The sequence below is a fragment of the Prosopis cineraria genome, unplaced genomic scaffold (assembly GCF_029017545.1).
Source record: "Prosopis cineraria cultivar Desert tree isolate PC_DT_omini unplaced genomic scaffold, ASM2901754v1 PC4, whole genome shotgun sequence".
NCBI lineage: Eukaryota > Viridiplantae > Streptophyta > Magnoliopsida > Fabales > Fabaceae > Prosopis > Prosopis cineraria.
Window position 1 is genome coordinate 39,545,620 of NW_026555335.1, and position 20,662 is coordinate 39,566,281.

The 20,662-nt window shown below is 35.0% G+C and overlaps 2 protein-coding genes across 2 annotated transcripts; both read right to left on the reverse strand.

Moving 5' to 3' along the window:
• Nucleotides 1-281: 281 nt before the first annotated feature.
• Nucleotides 282-4,903, reverse strand: LOC129307929 (zinc finger CCCH domain-containing protein 67-like). Its single transcript, XM_054948884.1, has 6 exons — nucleotides 4,218-4,903; nucleotides 3,678-3,743; nucleotides 2,624-2,743; nucleotides 2,187-2,462; nucleotides 1,652-1,924; nucleotides 282-678 (listed from the first exon to the last, which is right to left on the reverse strand). Exons 1-6 carry the CDS (start codon nucleotides 4,767-4,769, stop codon nucleotides 490-492), a joined length of 1,476 nt encoding a protein of 491 aa, XP_054804859.1. The 5' UTR covers nucleotides 4,770-4,903; the 3' UTR covers nucleotides 282-489.
• A 4,449-nt stretch (nucleotides 4,904-9,352) lies between these two features.
• Nucleotides 9,353-19,224, reverse strand: LOC129308251 (lysine-specific demethylase REF6). Its single transcript, XM_054949314.1, has 7 exons — nucleotides 18,149-19,224; nucleotides 16,269-16,347; nucleotides 15,977-16,044; nucleotides 15,723-15,873; nucleotides 14,780-15,462; nucleotides 12,360-12,956; nucleotides 9,353-11,798 (listed from the first exon to the last, which is right to left on the reverse strand). The coding sequence occupies exons 1-7, from the start codon at nucleotides 19,014-19,016 to the stop codon at nucleotides 9,565-9,567; spliced, it is 4,680 nt and encodes a 1,559-aa protein (XP_054805289.1). The 5' UTR covers nucleotides 19,017-19,224; the 3' UTR covers nucleotides 9,353-9,564.
• Between the last annotated feature and the right edge of the window lie 1,438 nt (nucleotides 19,225-20,662).

Genomic DNA, 20,662 nt, shown 5'->3' on the forward strand with positions numbered 1-20,662 from the left:
AATGCATCTACAAGTAATTGTCTTTAATAAGACTTGTGTGTAATTTCCTTTTTTCAAAGAGTAATAAATAAAATAAAAATATAATTAGAAAAACAATTATAAAAATTATCCAACATCCTATGTTTTGAACCAAACAAGGCTTCTAAAAAATACTTTATATTGTGATCTAGAGATAATATTATACTCCATTAGCAGCTAAAATGCAGAGACAAGAAAATCCACATTCACACCTATTAATATCAGCCCCAACCCTGATCCTGGTTAACAAAAACCCACAGAAATAGAGGATAATCTACAAAAGTTAATATTAGCTGTAACAAAACAACTGTTTAACATGTACATTGACATTCTCTGCAATGCTTGTGCCATTAAGCAGGACCCAAAAAAACAAGTCAAATAATTTATGTTAAGAAGAAAATTACAAATTCTGGATCAAACGTATCCTCAAGGCTAAGAAGGCTCCTGACTTTAAATGTTTAGACCGCTAAATTATTGCATTATTTGCCCAGTTGCCCCTCCATTTTCAGCCACTTCAACTCTAGCAGAGTCTGAGTAGGACGATTGCTGATCAAACGGAGACCCTGTAGAGGGCGATGGGTTTATTGGGTGGTCAAACTTACAAGCTGGTCCAAATTTGCAGATTCCGTAGCGACTGTAATGCGTGCAGACATTCTGGTCCTGCATTTTACCACAAATATGATGCTACCATGAGAGAACTTTCAAGCTCCATATGAAAAATCAAACTGAAGGTCTTTTTGTACTCCCAAAATCAGAAACACAAGCACCTCTAAGTAACGTTATCATTCTAATTTAATGCTACAGCATTTAGAATAGCACAACCATGTGTTAACTAAAAGATTCTTTGAACTTTGGAATTATGGAAATTAAGAGAGGATGTGGAATAAGGCACACTATTTACGGCTTGTGAAAAGTGTCGCTACCTATGCTTTTTATACTTGACATGGATATGTAGTTCTTGGATAAAAACGACACATCTTTACACCTCTGTTTTACAAGGCATTTACAAGCCAAAAAATGGCTTCTTTCAAGAGCTTAGTCTCAACTTGTTTGGGTTAGCAATAAATCAAAGAAAAAACTGAGTTACAGTTTTTAACACCAGTAGTCAGGTTTTTAAACAAAAAGATGCATGGGTAAATTTTTTTCAACTCAATACTACATTTTTTTTGGGGGGTTGGGGGGGAGGGGGTTGCGTTCTTCCCAATGTTGACGTAGAAAACTTGATAATAACTACCAAAGGAACTGTTCCCGAGTCTTTTACATAATTTATGAAGTTATGATACAAAATTTCAGTCAAAGCATATTCTCAACCATCGCAAAACTTATTTCTTTCACAATCAACTTCATTTCATGAGTTAAGAATCAATTCTTAAATTTCCAAAGAAATTAATTACAACAATCATGATAATTTCACAATCAAATTCTATGTTTCCAGGGAAGGAACTTCTTTCAACTTCTTGCAAGTAGGAAAAATTGCAGGAAAGAGAATTGGGAATAGGTCAGAACAGCATAGTCTTGATAACTTGTTTAAATATTTCTGCTCAATGTGCACGTTAATTCACTTTAGCGAAGAAAAAGCTTCAAAGCTTATGAAATTCAAATATGAACAAGGAATAGCAGGATGTGAACTTACAGGTCTCAAAGGAAGACCCTTGTCACTGAGGGCGCATGTAGAAGGTAACTTTGTAATCCTATTCCTTGGATGGTGAAATTTACAATTAGATTTGAACTTGCAATCCCCAGTTTTTAAGAAGTAACTGCATTCAGGTTCCCCAGGTCTTTCAGGAAACTCTTCAACCTGCGTCTTCTTTTGATGATGCATATAAATAGTTTTCTCAATCGCTGGGTTGTTCATAACATATGCTGAAGGTGGACGCATACTCCCCTCAGGTAGGTACACAGGTGCCTTTATACAAAACCACAGATGGGACAAAAAGGAGTAAGCAAACACTTCAAAAGTTCAATAGGCAGAATAGTACAGGTGTACTGCTTGTGAATAGAATGGAAATGCATGGAAGCACATAGAATAAGACTACAGCTTATATACTGAAGCTATAGTGATCATCTCAATAGCAATGCACGTGGAAAATAAGCAAACCAAAGATCCATCTAATATAATAATGATATATTATAAGTCCCTTGCTGGATGGTTATGGGTAATGATGTACCTGATACACATTCCATTCAGAACTTTGGGGAGAAACCCCTTGAGTAGGTGACAACATCATTGGCATAAAAGCAGTAGTTTCATTTAATGTTCTTGGAGAAGACCAGGAGGGCAAAGATGGCTGTGAGACACCTTGTAACGATATCGACCCACCATTAACATATCTTGCAGCAAGATCACCTCCTCCGACAGCAGTAGGATCTGGATGATTAAATTTGCAGTTTGCTCCAAACTTACAAGAGCCAGTACGCATGTAATAAGGGCACTCTTTCTCTCCCTATTGTAAATAATAAACTTATTCAAATCTCCGGGAATAAGTAGTCTAAAAAATAGCAAAAAGAGGTAAATGATATCATATATATATAAATATATATTAAACAACAAAAGCAAACAAGTTTAATCATAAATAATAGATAAAAAAAGATATTGAGATTATACCAGACGAATAGGCAGACCAAGAAAATTAAGCTCTAGAACTGTGGCTACTGAACACGTTCCTCTTGAATGGTTATATTTACAAGCTTTTCCAAACTTGCAACCTCCTGAAGATAGATAATACTGTCATAAAATCAAATGAGAAAAAAAAATTGCTGTTAGCATGATTGTCTCAAGAAAGAAATAGAAATAATCAACGGATATAAACACCCCTCCCAACACAACGGTTTCAGAGGTTAGTGATTTTTGAAAAACTGATGCAAATTTGTAGAAGACTTTATTTAGTTATCCTTTCATCTATCCATCCATTTAGCCATAGATATGCAGAAAATTGTCTACCAAAGTTTGGTTAAGTTAATTGTTATTAATATTTATTATTATCAGTCCAAATGAGAGTCATTATTCTTATTATTTGCATCATTATCATTAGTATGCCGGCATGAGGCTCGCAATGACTAAAAATGTAAAACCACTGAAATGAGGTCCCTGAATGATAAAGGAATCATAGTGACAGAAAACTCTCTCTTTACAGAGTCTTGGGTGGTAGATGATATGACAACACAAAAAAATTTAAGGGAAAACATACTTTTTAGTCCCTGCACTTTGCTCGTATTTTATTATAGATCCCTGCACTTTTTTTTCCATGTTCTGGGTCCCTACACTTTTATTTTTTAGTATTCTAGGTCCCTAAATAAACAAAATAAACAAAGTGTAAGGACCTTGGATGAACATAAAACGCTGGAAAATGAAAGTGTAGGGACCCAAAGCACTGAAGCAAAAGTGCAAAACCTATAGCAAAACACCAGCATTGTGCAGGGACCAAAAGGTATGTTTTTCCAAAATTTAACATGTAAAATATCACAGGGGAATGACCAATACTAATTACATGTTAGGTTGATCCTCCTTGAGTTAACCTCACACATGTTATGCACATATTACAGCGGGAACAAATCTTATTACACTTGCTATACATGATCACCATGAAAGCCAAATTGATATTACAATGAGATAATGCAATATGAACATTAGCATGATAAGAAAATAGTTTGAAAATAACCTTGCATTCTGCCTGCGCCAATCTATCTGCTGATTCTTCTCTCTCTCCTGCCTTCTCTTTACCGGCCTTCAATTGAGTTAAAACATAGTGAATATTATTGAATATCAAGGAATTCTGTTATTGAATCTCAATGATCAACACCCAATCTTTTTAAAGATAATGTCTTTTTTTCTCCCAAATAAATAGAGAATGCCACATTCTGTAACCCACTGAAACAGGGAAAATGTTTAAACCTTGCAGAAGTAACTAATCAAAGCTATAAAGGAGAAAGAAACTTCGATTGAAATTTTAAAAACATGATACCCAACTGGTTCTTCAAAAATAACAGGAAGCTACTAAAAATAATTATTAGTCCCTTCAATTCAGCAAAATCAAAATGGCCTCCTAAAGCCAACAATTCACTAATTGCAATGCTTGTAGAAACACACGAGAAATTTGATGCTCAGATTTCGTCAGCACAAGTGAATTATATGGTACATTTTCAAAATGTAATACCCACAGAGATATACTTATATGCAGACAAACGGAAGACAGTAATACCTGATTTTTCCTCCTGGTAACAGGGTGGTTAAATTTGCAATTGAATCCAAACTTGCAAGTTCCAGTCTTAAGATAGAATGCACAATCTTCTGCTTCGGGCCTCACCGGGTACTGGTGGTTGCTACCACCGCTTCTCTCTTCTTTTCTCTCCTCTTCATGGACAGCAAGATCATAATCTCCACCTTCCTCATCATTCCCATTCCCGTTCACATTCGTAGTCCAATTATTGTCCTCAATTCCATTCCAATTATCGTTATATTCACCCCACCCATCTACCTCGTAAGATTCCCCAGCACCGTGTTTATGACACATCTCCTCACCACCATCCAATTTACCATCTTTGTCCACAATCTCGCTCTGTTCATCCTTATCCTTCAAAATCAACTTGCTCTGAAACTCCTCATGAAGTGCATCTACCTCAGCCTGATGATTAAGATCTGATGTTTCCGAAGCATGATTGGAACTAGGGAAAGACGAGGCCGAGCGAAAGCCCAATTCTGGGTTATCGTTAGAATTCGAAACTTCCGTTGATTCGGGTTCAGAAGACTCCATTCTCCCCCCACATTTCAAAACCCTAATAATGGAGAAGATCGTAAAAGAACATAGGAAAGCGCAGAGGAGAAAGGGCGCAAGTGAAAGGAAAAGAGCTTTATGATTTGGGGAAAAGCCAGAAGGGAAGTGTGAGCTAAAAGGTAATGTAATGGAAAACAAAAGGGCTTTACTTTCCCGTCTCGCGTATTTCTACGGCTTGTCCTTGTACGTATTTCTACACGTTGTATTTGTTTGTGTAACCGTATTGGATTGCCAAGAAAATTTTCGAACTAAGCTGGAAAATTGAATTTTTTTTTTTTTTTAACCGATTCCTTGCCTTAGCTGGAGAAGACCTTCGGTCCCCTTTAGTTTTTAGGAAAAAATGAAATACAATGAGTTAAAAAAATTTATATAAAAATAAAATTAAATCATTCTTTTTTTTTTTTAATAAGTATGATAAAACTTAGGAAAAACATATATTTAGTCTTTGAACTTTGCTGGAGTTTTGTTACAGGTTGCACTTTTTTTTGTGTTTTGAATTTTTACATTTTTATTTTTGAATATTTTATGTTCATTCAAGATCCTTATACTTTGTTCATTTTGTTCATTTAAGAACTTATAATATTAAAAAATAAAAGTGCAAGGACTCAAAACACCGAAAAAAAATATAGAAATATATCACAAAATATGAGTAAAATGTAGGGATAAAAAAATATTTTTCTTAAAACTTATTAATATAGACTACAGATGTAAAAATTATCACACCTTTTAAAAATCTTAATAAATCATTATTCTCAATCTCATAGACTAAATTAGCTATCTCTTTTATAGCTGTGGTTCAATATTTTTTTTAATCATCTCATTTTTATTTTTATTTTTATTTTTATTTTTTCAATCAATTTCATTTTATTTCTTTATAATAACCAAAACAAGACCTTCATTTTGTTGATGGCCGAGTTTCACATGACCAGATCCGGAAAACATACCACTTGTTCTGACCATTCAGCATAGAATCATCTTAAAAGTTAATTTAATTTGAAGATGATGACGGCAAATTGTTAAAGAGAATAATTTTAGAAAAGATTAATGATATTTTAAAAAACTTATATAATTAATCTTATATACTTAATGTGTTTGTTTTTAATTAAATTAAGATATGTGTGGATTTTTTAAGGGGCTTTAGCATATTTAACCAATATTATATAGCTAAATAAAACTAATAACTCATCATTTTCTAAATTAAGAGAATGGCCGATCTATTAATTTCCCTCAAGACCAAAAGACGAAATAATCCTTAAAGACTACAATAGCTTAATTGCCTTTCTCAAACCGAAAACTTGGAGACCTGGAGACAGCATTTCGCTTGCACCACACGAAGACCTGGAGGCAGTGCTATGCGTTTGGACTATAGGCGAAGAAATTGACAACAGGCAACGAAATAGCTGTCGTCGATGGACAAACGAAGTTAAAGATTTAGCAAGGACACCACACAAGTGCTAGGTGAGGCAGACTGAAGCTCTGCATTCATTTGGGAAAACACACGAACGCAAGGCAAGGTGAAGCAAGGCAGACTTGCTGCTACAAATTCGGTGTCAAAAATCAAAAATGTTGCTAAGATGAGAAATAACTACTGCTACAGCTTTAGGGTGAGGAAGTCCGGTGACACTATGTTACTCAAGCCAGAGTTTAAGCGAGGATTTTGCAGATATTCTGTCAATGGCGCCAAAGAGGAAAAATCATCCTGCTTCACCAGGTATTTTCACAGAATCCTTGATGTAGGGCTATATATCATATGCTTAGACCTCTTGATTTTTCTATTATTCAGAGCTGAAAACACCCTACCCTGTATTGAAGTAACGGTTGTTCAAATTTTATTTTTCATCATAAGAAATTATGACATTAAGCATATCCATATCTACAAGATGACATAGTGTTGGTAAGTTATCACTGATATTACTTATCAATGAGATACTATAGTATATCAATGATATACTAACGTTAATTAGAAACACGAAAACGTCATCAATGAGATACTATAGTATATCAATGATATACTAACGTTAATTAGAAACATGAAAATGCCATATTCCTTCACCCAAATCAGATCAAACTAGATTCGAAAAAAATTACAGACGCCTTAGCTGATCATAGAAAATCAAATACTCAAAATAAAAAATAAAAAATCATGAACAATGAGAAGATAATATGTTTTGTGTTTGAAATTCGAGCATATTACATGATCAATGACAACAAAAAATAGATTAGGAACAGATGATTTACTGATTCAATGGATATATTACCTAAATATATGAAGATGATGGAAATTTGATTATGGATGATTCTCTTCAACCTCTAGAAAAATGAATACAAGACAATTTCTATTCGATAATACAGTTTCCTGTTCAATGTGATGACAATGTCTGGAAAAAACACAGAAGATAAACAGAGAGAGGCAAGCACTGTACGATAAGATACGTTTTGCAATCCCTGATGAAGATGGTGAAAATAACCGTCTAGATAAAGAAATAAAATCAAAGAAAATTATATAAAAATAACATCAGTTATTAAAAATAACCGAACAGATTTGAAGACAAAGGAGTAAAAACACATCTAATTTATTTTTGAATGGGTCATATTCCAAAATATTCAAAAACTTCTTCCATAATTTATAGAAGTTGTATTTTTTGAGGCCATTGAGCAAATTTTCTCATTTTTTAATTTAATTTTAATACTTAGTCTTAGTCTTAGTCTTAATATACTTTTTTTTGGTTAAATAATATACTTAATAAATTAAGGATAATTTTAATATTGAGTCTTAATATTTAGTCTATAATAAATTCTTGTTATAATTTAATTAACATATTAAAATTCACATGTTATGATTTAATTGGAATAAGTATATACTCCTTCCATTAAAAAATTTAAAGAATTTTTAAAGGGTTGGATGTGCAAAAATATAAGGTATTTTTAATATTTCAAAATGTAATTATTACCTTCTTTCTAAAAGTGTTCCTATTAAAAAATTATTTTATATTTATTTTAGAATGAAACATCATGTTAAATAAGGATAAATATAAAAATATATAATTAGTTTAAAGATAATTAACTACTTTATTAAGAGGTGAGATTCAATTAAGAATGTTTTACATTTTTTAACGAAGGAAGTAAATCTTATCTTTTTAAAAATCATTAAGGTTCACTGGATTAATAATAAATGTAAGAAGAAGACTTACATAATCAATGTGCTTATTTTCATTAAATCATGACACATGGATTTCAATTTAAAATAATTTAAAAAACATTGATAATGAAAATTAATTAGAGGATGAGTAATGAATAAAAATATCCACCTGTTTTGATTTGATTAAAACCAAGTATGATATTTAATTCAATCCAAACATGCAAGAATGCTCGAAGACTAGAGAGAGCCTTCTAGTTTGGTCAAAATTGTGACAAATGATAAGCTTTACACTTGTTTAGATACGTTTTTTCTTATTTTAATACGTACAAATATTACTTTATTAAAATCAATTTTATTCAAAAAATAATTGAATACGAAATATAAATGTCTTTTCCATTTCCTGTTGGTCATAACTAGTTTGGTTTATAGTTGGTTTCAGTCCCTAAAAACAAAAGTACATTAAAATAATACAAAGGATTTTTTTTTATATATACATACGAAGGTCAATTTTTTTTTAAATTGAATACAAAGGTCAATTTTATTAAAAAGTAAAACGACTCAGAATCCCAATTATGCGAGGACTAGAATTAATCAGGACTTGAGACACAAACCATAGACCCGCAGACCAACAAACAAGGTTTTTCTTTTAGGCGATCCCAAGCAAGAATTCATATATATTACAACTTGGGCCTTACATTAATAAAAAATTACAAAAGATAATGATAATTTTTTTTTCAATTTTGCATTTACCTTTCTAATATTTAAAGAGTCTTGAAACTTATAAAAAAATAAAAGAAAAAAAGAAAAAAATAAATAAAGTAACAAAGGACTTGAAAATGTGTGAAAAGTGAGGATGTACCTAAATAAAAAACAACTCGTTTCCTATCTTCTAATAATAACAGCAGAAAAACTATAAAGACTTTTGGTATTAAATAACGGTACTAAAAAGGTGACTATTTGATAATAGGGCTCAACGTTCAATAATTGAACTATGACCTCGACAAATTTACTTAAGAACAAAATTAGGTCGTTCGATTTAGTTTAATGAATCAATTCAATTCAAGATTTGACTCATCTAGCTCATACTTCTAGCGTGTCAGGATACCAACAAAATATTGGAACGTGGGAATTCTAATCACTCATTGTTACCTAAAATAAAGAAAACAAAAGGATAACACCCCTTTCATCAATGGATATTATGAGAGATCGTCCCTTTAAAAACATTTCATAAAATTAAAACGAAAGAGAGAAGATTAATATAATCCTGTACAAGAATGACAGGCACAAATCGAAAAATGGGTGTTATGAAAGATCAAGTACAGCATCTCTGAATACGGCCTTGCTGAAGCATGCATCATGAATGATTGTTGCATGAAATTCATCATAACACAAACGTGGGGCTCGCATCTGCACGGGGTACGAATTTAGATGAGAATCATGTTTCCAGATCCTGGCAATTGCTCTACTTGAAATAAACAAATGGGTACAATACACAGAGCAAACACAATTAGTAATTACTACAAATGGAATTGCAGGGATATTCTAATTCTAAACCTAGTCCTAACCCTGTCAATTGAACAATTTGGACTCGTAAATTCATAATCCATGTTAAAGTAACATCTACTCCATTTGCTATTAACGGCTCTTCTTTGCTGAATGACCGGTCTTTCGCTTGTGGCGACTGAAATCAGAAACAAATCTGAATGTTTGCCCACACCCCGGCTCAGCGCAAACGTATGGACGAGCCCCTGTATGCACTCGAATATGTTCAGTACGTGCCCATGCCCACTTGAAGGTCATCTTGCAGCCCTTCCAAGGGCACCTCAGAGGGCGGTCATCCTCGTGAACCCGACGATGCTGTACCAGATATTTATGTGAGAAAAATTTCTTTCCACATCCCTTTACAGGACAAATGTTCCTCTTGTGAACTAATAGCTCCTGTTTTGAGCCAAAGCTCATAGTGCAACCATCAATATCACACTCATATTCTGCTTCCTCATCCTTCGTTTTGGAAACCTTCAAAGCTGTAGCATTGTTCACCTTCTTCCTTTGGGTTACCTTTTCTTTGGGTTTTGCTTCAGGCTCCTCAACTTTTGGTACTCTCTTCCTAAGGCGTGTGCTAGGTCCACCTTCTTCCTCCTCTTCCGAACATAGGTTAAAATCTCTAAAGTTATTAGGTTGATTTCTCTGCACTCGAGGTGGCTGCTTCATTTTCTGAGAAGTCTTCGGTTTTACAAGCAGCTGAGCACCTCGTTTTCGAGGCCGGGATGCATGTTCTTTCACACGGCAAGAGTTAGATTGTTTCGATTCTTGCTGTGTCTCTAATTTAGATTGCTGGCTTCGAAGAATCCTCCTTCGCTGCTGATGAGATGAATCCTCCATTTGATCATCGGAATTGATATCTTCTTCACCCATGCTTTTCACTTTCCTCTTAGGAGTTCTATGCATCAAACGAGAATAGTTATCAGATGAGTCAACAGTAACTCTATTTTTGCGTTTATTGTGCCTGCTCTTTGGAATAGTCCCACGTGGCTTCTGAAAGTGATCGTCCAATTGATCATCAGACACTACATCTTCCTGAACTAGGCATTTACCTTGTCTGCTTTTAGGAAACCTTCTATGACACTTGCCAGAATGGTCCTCCAGTAGGTCATCAGATGTAATGTCCTCGCCAGCAAGGTATTTGGTTCGCCTGCCTTTAGATCGTTGCTGCTTATGTATGTGATGCTCCAGTTCGTCATCAGATACCATGATATCTTCTCCATCAAGGTATTTCGCTTGTCTGCTTTTAGGAATCCTTCTTTGCTGCTTCTGAAAATGGTCCTCCATTTGGTCATCAGAAATTACATCTTTAGCAACATATTTGGCTGGCTTGCTTTTACGATTCTTCCTCTGCCGCTTAAGAGAACTACCACCCATTGAATCCTCTGAAATTCCATCTCTTTCTGAGTCTTCAATTTGTTTCTTGCTAAGCCCTCTCCTAAGCTGTGAATCAGAATCATATCCCATTGTATCATCTGAGGCAACATCACTGTCACTAAATTTAGTTTCTCTGACTTTGAAATTCCTTCCATGCTGCATATGAGAATTATCATCCATTGAATCATCTGAAACTTCATCACTGTCGATGTATTTGGCTTGCTTTCTTGTAGGTTTTCCGTACTGCTGCAAAGGAGAATAATCCTCTTCTGATGCTGCATCATCTCTCTCAAAATATTTGGCTTGTTTGCTTCTAGAATATGTCTTCTGCTGTGGGTTGTATTTCTCTTCAATAGAATTGTCTGAAACATATTCTCTCCCAGTGAAACTGGCTTTCCTGGCTTTTCTACTCTCTACAGTCATTTTCCTTTTCTTAGCAGATTTTCTAGTAGTAAAATTGTCTGTGTGGGTACTTTCTGATCTCTCAATTTTCGTGTCAGGCAATGACCACCCATGCAAGATCTTCTCATCATCATCCTCAGAATCTCTTTTAGCTAAAAGGGGGTGGACCTGATTGGACATCCAAACTTTACCACACCATTTTCCAGCAACCACCTTTTTCTGCTTGCTGGCCCTTCTTTGGTAAACCTTGGGTTCTGTGGGCGAGCCTGCCAGAGAACTACGGCCAAATGCATAATATATGACAGAATTATAAGGCATCTGCTTACTGTAGAGAGGAGAGCGGCTAAGATTGGCACTGTAGAAGAGATTGATTCCCAGCTTGACAGCCCAGTCTCCATTTCCAGGAATAGCTTCCTCACTATCCAGAGCCGACTGGATCCTTTCCTCATCTTCAGGGGTGGCATTTCTGTAAGCAAGATTCTTCCATATGCCATCAATACCAAGTTCTTCGGCCACAATTTTCGCTTCAGCCTCCACCTTGGGATAATCTGTAGAGAAAAAAATCATAATAACTAGCAAAAGAAGGGAAAACTAGTGACTACACATGATGAATCATAATTCAGTAAAAAAAAAATTACTTGTAAAAAAAATTCCCTCCATTAAAAAATACAAGGCTTTTTTTTAGGTAAAATGTTAAAAAATATAAGGCATTTTAGGACCTTCAAGGTGCAATTAATGATGTTTTTCCAAAAATATCCTTAATTAAGGGTGCAATTAATAAAGTTTTCTAATTGAGACATTCAATTAAATAGGGGTAAACATGAAAAGAGTGTATAATTTTGAAGACAATCAAAAACTTATTGGAGGGTGTGATTTGATTAAAAATACCTCATAATATTGAACAGAGAGAGTAGAGGTTAATAAGCAGTAATGAGTTGATTTAACTAATTCATATAGAAGAATTAAAACAACATGAATATGCTACAATTCAGAAGGAAACATTTTCAAAAAGAACTTTAGAGATGAGACAAACTATATGGTATTATATGTATTTTATTTATCTGAATTAAATGAACTAGCTGAAATGGTTAATCCACCAAACACCGCACCTGGATGACAAAGGAGTAAAATGTCTGCTCCTCCTATTGGGTGAAGTTGCTGCTCCACTTCAGCAGCATGCTCTAGACAGAAGACATGCAATCTAGATGAATCTTCATCAGAATGTGGCAACAATGAACCACTTCTATTATCAACGGGACATCCAGTGTTACGAAGCATTGATGTTTCAGCCTCACAAACATCTTGAGAATAATTTAAGGTACAACTCGTATTCTTAAATGCAGTCCCTGAAGTGGTACCACGACCTTCTGAGTTTGCTTTTTGCCCATGATCATCATGAACCCTGACTGCACTTGCCTTGCAGTCTTCGAAATGAGAAGGCAAGCAAGACATATTCTGAGATACACTCCCTGATGGACAGTTCATAATATTAGATTCATTATGATGAACGGCAATATCTGAGTCAACATGATCTTCCTCTGAATCAGATGAATTTCCATATGCTGATGCCAATAACCCAAGGGCTGATGTTTCCTTTCGTCCCTTAGTACATAAAGCTTCCTCATGTGATTGATCTTCCGCCTGTATCTGATATCCTACAGATTGAACAGGAATATCATAGTCTGGGGCTTTTTCAACCTTCCATCCTGCATGAAGAGACAGAAATAAGTAAGTAGTTTCCCTGCATCTTTGTCAAGGAAGATTGAAAATGAGAACTCATAAACAGAACCTGCTAAAGTCAAAGCTAAGGCAATCTAAAATAAAAGCTAAATTAGTTACTTATAAGGCAAGACACTCTTGTAGAGCTTCACGTTTAAATATACAACAAAAATATTCAATTAGTTTCTGATTTAGAATAACAATATAAGATCAAAATCAGCCTTCTCGAACTCAGCTAAGTCCCAAAAGACAAATATAGAATATTGAAAACTGGTGGAAACTAAAATAACATGAGAAGCCTAAGCCCCACACTGAACAATATAGGATGCTTAATGGGATATTTAAGTGAATTGGTTCTCCCACATTGATAGGTAGCTTTTGGGCAACAATTACCCACCCACTTCAATGCCCACAATTAGTATCAAATTTTGATGGTTGGTGACACCTTGGAAAGGGCTGCCTGAAGAGGGGCTTTGAGCAGTGAAAGGTTCTGACTGCTGAGAAAGCTAACTGAAGTGTCACCATGTGCAGTTTTGGAGAGGGTTGCCATAGGAACATCAACTCTTCATGGGGTCAATTGATGAAGACTAAGATGGTATGAAATACTTAATGGAGCATTTAAGTCAGTTGGCTCTCCTACCTCAAAAGCTAGCTTGTTTCCCCTTAAAGACAAGATCAACAAAGATGATTGCAAACTGAAGTCTGAGATAATAAATAATTTTTCTGCAATTAACATTTCTTAAAATGACAATGAATCTAAGACAACTTTGGAGGGTGTAGTGTTCCTATATTTAAGAGAATTGACAAACCTTTAGGAGTAATTAATATTTTTCCCTAAACATGCCCCTAATCAACGATAAGAAAAGTTAAGAAAACAAAGAGCATTAATTAAGGGTAGAAGTGGAAAGATGGAACAAGAAATTAAGACATAAATTAGTTAAATTGTTTTATCGGTATGTGTAAGTTAGGTAATTTGTCTTGTAAAAAGAACGAGGGAGTATTAGCAAAATGCCAAGAATTTAAAGTGGAATAGCAACGATCGAGAGTAATCAAATTGTAGCATCTAAGAGCAAAACAAGAAATGTTTTGGAGAACATATCCCAAAAACCAACTTATTAAGTTAGAAAATCCAAGGTCTCTATAAACCATCTGTTTTTCTGGCCTGAATTACAGTTAGATAATCACATTCAACATAATCCATAGCCTTGTCTTATATACCTGTGTTACATGATTACTGTTGAGACCTACTGGAAGGCCAAAATACCAATTAATAAAGTATCTGGGAAAACTATAGCCAAAAAGCCAGCCCATGAGATTAAAGAGCTTAAGATCTCCTTCAACCCCCATCAAAATCACATGCTTTCGATTTGGGACCAGAGTTCAATACCTTGCAAGTTACAATCAATTACTAATGGTATCCACATCTCTCTCGTATCAAAACCTAGGAAGGATCCCCTCTAGCCCATTCCCTATTCCTCAAAACTTGAACTAAATCAAAGATTTTTTGGACTCACGCCTACTAAGCTAAAAAGGTAAAGAAATCTATGACATGTTGTAGCCTACAAAGCATTTGATTTCTTCTCAATGCTAGGAATTTTTCAGGACAAATAGTTGGCTATGCAGCCTTTATACCAAGACATTGGCAAAACAAATAATGTCTTCTGATGGGTGCACGACAGAGTCCTGGAAAAAACCCAGAACAAGGCTGAACAGTCATTACTGTCAATATATGAAAAAAGCCAGGACTGTAACGGCAATCTGAGATCAAATAAGCATAAATATTAGAAACAGAAGTCACAAATAATCCTACCTGCAAAGATGTTTTTTTCAGTAGTTGCATCTCCCTGAACATGAGTAAACTTATTGAAGCTTACTCCAGAACCAACAACCCAATCATTAAAGAAGCTACAATCAGCTGACATAAGGTATCTAGCCGCTGGTTCCCTAGGCTGCACAATAGCAACACAAGCAAAGCTTAATATGCCACAAGTGACACATGAAAATAGTCTCTGGTCTGACAACCCATCCCCTTGGCTTGTCTCTCTTTCAGTGTCTCTTTGAAGTGGCACAGAACTTGAAGAGCATATGTTATCATTTGCACTTAACGAGGACAGTCTGTTCCTCTCACACAAAGAAGCAAACTTCTCTTTTACTGAATAAAATCCTTTCATTTGTGTGGTTCTGCTGAAAACCAGGTCTTCAGAAACAAAACCTTTTGAGGAATTCACTCCCTCAGAATTACATGCACCAGGAGAATACCCAGGGTTCACCTTAAATTGCTGGGAACCAACACGTAATTTTGAGCAAACAGAAATATCTGAAGAGCTCCGTGGAAGCAGTACTATAGAAGATCCTTTACCAAGACCATGAAGCAAGTCATTGTTCTGTAACACATCTTGGACAAATAGTTCTTTAATTACAATTTCCCCTTCACTTTTCCTCTTATCTCTAAGCCGAGAACTCCGTGGTTCAGAACTGATGCCCCCAGGAATTCTGCATGAGCAGGTCAAATTAGCTCTTGCCAAATAAAACCAAAACGTGTAAATTGCTCTTATAAAAACATTTAATCATAACTTGAAAATACACATAAGTTTGTATATAGAGTGGTCAACCCAAAGCTTTCTAATATCAAATATCTTTTCCTAAATGTATTTGCTTAATACCAGTATCAATCTTCTATAATGTCCTATGACCATGAGAGAAAATGAACAAAAAATTTCTTTCAAGATTTTGGCTTGAGGGGAGGGACAAACCTTGAACACAAGGCCAAGGCAAGATCATAAAGTAACTGGAAATGTGAAACCATGGGCGGATAATTTATTGAAGCCCTCCTAATAGCAGCATCTTTAGCAACCCTCAACCATTCAGGTGTTGCAATATTGGCAGCCTCCCCGCAATTAAATCCTATACAGCACATTATCCCAAAGGATTAAAGCCAATAATATTAAAATAAGTGGCAATCACAAATAGCCCCACAAAATGGAGCTTAAAAGGTTAAGTGCTCCACCATGACTAAATCCCGTGTGATAGGCTCTTGGAAATGTGACAACAAATTCTCCAGCATTTTGCACTAACCTATAAGCAATTGAGAAAAGAAAATCATGAAAAATGCTTCATACAGGATTAATCATGCATCAATTCGGAGCTAGTAGCATCACCAAAACCAAAATGGAGAATAAGGTACCAAAATGGAGAATAAGGTAGTAGGCTTTTTTTACCAAGATATTACTAGCCACAATAGAGATTTAGCAAGGCAGAGGTGTTACAAGATATTGAAGGGTATTAATATAACATAGTACCTGCAACATGGAACCCCTGCACTAAGAAATACTTCTGGTGACATCACTGTCGTTTTCTCACCAAGTACAGCAAAAGTAACTGATTGAATAAAAACAAGATCTTTGTAAGTTTAACAATAAAATGGGGGTGAATTTATGAACACAGCCAAATATCGTTCTCTCTATTATTGATACTAATTAATCTCAGTGAACCAAAAGGACTTAAGCAATACCTATAATTCTCCATACATTGCCAAAATAAAACACAATGAATCAAAGGTGAAAGAAATGATGAAAAGGAATAAGAGGATTAAGGAAAAGGGGAAAAAGTAGAAAACCAGAACAAAGAAAAAACTGAGAGCAACAAACCCAAGGATCAGGAGTGAAAGACCATGTTTAGGTGCTTGGTTGACAGACTAATGGAAAAAGGAGAAGGGCATGTCCTAAAAGAAGGAGCAATCTACTCAAACAAAGGAAAGACTTCAAATTTCAACAAGTGGAAGTTCTTTAATTTGAGTCCAATTATTAGACTCGCAAAATCAGTACCATTAAATTAATTATTAAAATCCTTAAATTAGCCAATTGTATGATTATGATAGGTACCTAAGTGGGATGAGGATCCCTATCTAAAAAGTTCACAATCGAAGTGGGAGAACAGAGTCACTTAAGTTTTCATAAAGCAACTCATACTAGGCATCTCAAATTACCTAGTATCCATCAGTTGGTCATCCTTAGAAAGCCACTGTCCCCAACAATTATTGGTGGGCACCCATGCAAGATGGGAAACCCCCCCTAAAAGCTAACCATCAAGGTGGCAGAATCAACCCACTCAAATACCCATAGAGCATATCATGCTATTCTTGGACTAATAATCCCATACTACCTTGGTCTTCATCACATTACAAAAAAGAGTTTCATTAAATTTAGACAGAACAATGTTTTTACAGGAATTTGATTCAGTAAAATACGAAAATATCAATACTAAATCTCACTTTTGACAATCATAACTTGATACAAAACTTATCAGTTTGAGAGAGCATGATGTTAGCTAACCTCAATGGTGTACACGCACACCAAGCCCAAAAAGAAGAAAAAACTTATGATCTTTGGTCAATAGGTACATATAGCATTAAGTGCATGTTTCCAATCACATTGGTTGAGACCAAAACATGGTTTTGACAAAAGCAACCTCATGGTTCTAACGCTACCTTTTTCTAACAAAGGTTTTAACCCTACCTAATATGATTCCAAACACACTTTAAATCATATAGAAGAATCTAACCAATAATCCATATCTTGGTTATGACAGCACAAGTGGCAGTAGGAGAGGACCCCTAAGAAAACGAATTTAGAAAAAATGACGTATGTTTTTTTTTTCATAATGACCTTTTCTCTCTAGACTTTATGTCTTAAAGACTTTTTAGCAGTCTCCAACCATCCGACAAAACATCATCTGTAAGTTTGAAAAAAATCCGAGAATATTGGTTAACGCATATTAACCCTGAGCACACTAGCTACTCCATATTCACCACGGACTTATGCCCTAAACCTTATCTTCCATATTCATCAATATGTCTAAAAAGCTGGCAAAAAGAGCCATGTTGAAATACAAGTGAGAACAGAAAACGCATACAAGAGCAAGTACAGATTTATCCAGCCATCATTGTACACATGTATCGCTTGTACATGCCACCAAAGTTCTTCCTCAAAGTTCACAAGTAAATGTCATGGTGTTCGACTGTGGAGATAACTAACATGGCGAATGTGAAAATTTCATAGTTCTTTACATAATATAAAAGCAACACATCAAAATAGTGCCGAAAAAAAATTTCAGTTCACATTAAACAGAACCGGGAAACAGGGACGTTTGCTCTGATTTAGCGCCACTTTAAGTTACTTACCAAGAGGATTTATTTCTCCTCCATACCCATGTACTCTGACCACTTCCTCAAATGCAACAGCTGCATCCCGCGGCACGCCATACCAAGTCTTGCCTGCCCCCATATGAAGGTAATTCAAGCTATGCAGGTCATGATCCTCTACATGCCAAGCAAACCAGCTGAACAGCATAGCTACGTACACCATCGGTGATGTAACACCTGGAATCTCCTCCTTCATAAACTTCAACAGAGAGCCATTTGTCCGCGACACCCCCCTCATGTTCCATGCAGTCTCAGCAAGAGTCAATCCCTCCCCTGCCTCTCTATATTTTCTCCCATTCACGGGAACAAAAGCCGAACCAGGCATATCATTTGCGTACTCCACCGAAAAGGGTTTGTCTACTGTCGCCTTCCAGTAAAGTGTTTCTATCTCCAGGGGCGAGAGCCCACCTTTCTTAGCCCATTTCTTCAGATAATTCTTCTCAAAAGCCTTGGCCTTAGCTTCAAATTCCTGAAACGTGTAGTATTCCCCACTCTGCCACACAGGACGCTGCACGGGCCGTTGCTTCCGAGGGCAGAACCCGATCTGCTGCTGCCTTGTGGTGAATGTAGGCTGAGACTTCGAATTGGAAGAGTCAGAAGAAGCAGCTCGTGCCGCCAGCGAGCGATTAAAATTCGCAATTGCTGTCTTTTTGGAAGAAGGCGGCACGGGGGGAACAATTTTGCAGATTCCATACTTGGAAGCTTCCTTCTCGATCTTAAAAATGTATGAAATCGGATCTTGGAACTCAGCCAAGCTAGGTCGGTACTCTGGAGCGAGAGGAAGAGATTTTAGCCACGAAAATACCTCTGCGTTTGGCTCTGGTGCCAGAGCTGCCGAACCCGCCATTATTATTACTAGCTGAAAACTCGATGAAGGAGATTTGGGTTTCTCATTGCACACTCACTCAGAGGAAAGAGAAAACCCAAGTTGTGCAGATTCCATGCTCCATCCTCCCCTTTTCCCTTTGCCTTTCGGGTTAATTTACTCTCTCTCTTTTTATCTTCCTCTGTTTCCCCCGTTACAGAGGAATGAAAGAAGAAACGGTGAAAAACAAAAAATAGCAGAGCAAGTGAGGAGCGAACTTGACATGTGAGTGGGGTTTTATTCTAGGTTTGGGGTGCTTCGTAAATGCCATTTCTTTTCCTTTTATTTACAGAAAATGCCACTGCATCATTTATTCCCTTACTTTTTTATTTAATTTTAAATTATCTTTTTGGCGTTTTCTATTTGAAGGATAAATATGAAAATAATTTCGCGAACCGAACCAATGATTCTGTTTTAAAAAAATTATATACAGGTCTTGTAAAATTAATTTATTTATACATAAGTTACATAAAATTTAAAAGTCATGAGTAAATCTCTTGAGATTTAAGTATAAGTTAAAATTGAGATAAAAAATAAAAATATCCCTATTTAATACATATATATTATATTAGTTAAATAATTTGTAACTATTTCATTAACAATTTATAATTATAATTTCAATTCTGTAACCTTATATATCTAATAACCAAATTGATCAATTTAACTATTGGATATATGAAGTTATAATTATAAAAAATTAAAATTATAGTTATAAATTATTAATAAAATAGTTGTAAATAATTAATATTAAATTTTATAAATAATGCATGATTGTTTGACTATTAAATATGTAAAGTTACAATTATAAAAATTTAAAATTATAGTTATAAATTGATGATGAAATGATTGTAAATTAATTATTTGATTAATGAAATGTATGTTTTATAAAGGTTTTATTGTCTTTATATTTTAATTTTAAATTACACTTAGGTTTTAAGAAACTTCACTGTAATTTTAAAATTTAAAAAGATTTTTTATAAATAAGTTTGTTTTATGAGATCTACATCTAATTTGCCTACTTTTTTCTTGCAATCGGATGGTCAATGCGTTTCTGCCGCTTGCACAATGCATAAATACAGCTTTTATCTTCCTATTCTTATTTTTAATAAATTATTTTTAAAAAATGTTCCTCCAATTACATAGTTTTTAGTTGTTAAATCTAGACAAATTATTGTGGCCAAAAAGATGAAGATAAATTATTAAAATAAAAATCACATTATAATAAATCTAAATTATTAATTTATTCATTTGTATAATTAGACTATTGATCTTATAGTTTGCACGCATGGATATTAATGTCTTGAAAAAAGATGTCTTACATTATTTTGCATGGAAATGATGAGAACATGAGACAGTGCGAACGTAAGATATATCTTTATTAATTAAGTTTATTCTATACATAATTTTTTCTTAAACCTCTGAAACTGCAGTGTTCTATTATCTGACTCAATGAGGGGCCTGGGGCGGGTTCGATGGAGTCAAATTCGACCAACCAATTGATGACACATCAGCACAGGTTGCCTTACGTGTCGTGATATGATTGGAAAGAGCTCAATCGACGAATAAAGGCGGCCGTGATGCAGCCATAGCATGAAATTACTGTGTGCGGACAATATTTTAATCATGCA

Excerpts from the sequence above, each read along its gene's own strand:
- LOC129307929 (XM_054948884.1), bottom strand. The coding sequence starts at position 4,769 with ATGGAGTCTTCTGAACCCGAATCAACGGAAGTTTCGAATTCTAACGAT. Across the intron at positions 3,744-4,217 it reads TTACCAGGAGGAAAAATCAG|GCCGGTAAAGAGAAGGCAGG; the intron begins GTATTACTGTCT and ends ACTCAATTGAAG. Across the intron at positions 2,463-2,623 it reads TTGGTCTGCCTATTCGTCTG|GGAGAGAAAGAGTGCCCTTA; the intron begins GTATAATCTCAA and ends TATTTACAATAG.
- LOC129308251 (XM_054949314.1), bottom strand. The coding sequence starts at position 19,016 with ATGGCGGGTTCGGCAGCTCTGGCACCAGAGCCAAACGCAGAGGTATTT. Across the intron at positions 16,348-18,148 it reads AGGAGAAATAAATCCTCTTG|TTACTTTTGCTGTACTTGGT; the intron begins GTAAGTAACTTA and ends TTATTCAATCAG. Across the intron at positions 16,045-16,268 it reads GCAGGGGTTCCATGTTGCAG|GTTAGTGCAAAATGCTGGAG; the intron begins GTACTATGTTAT and ends AATTGCTTATAG.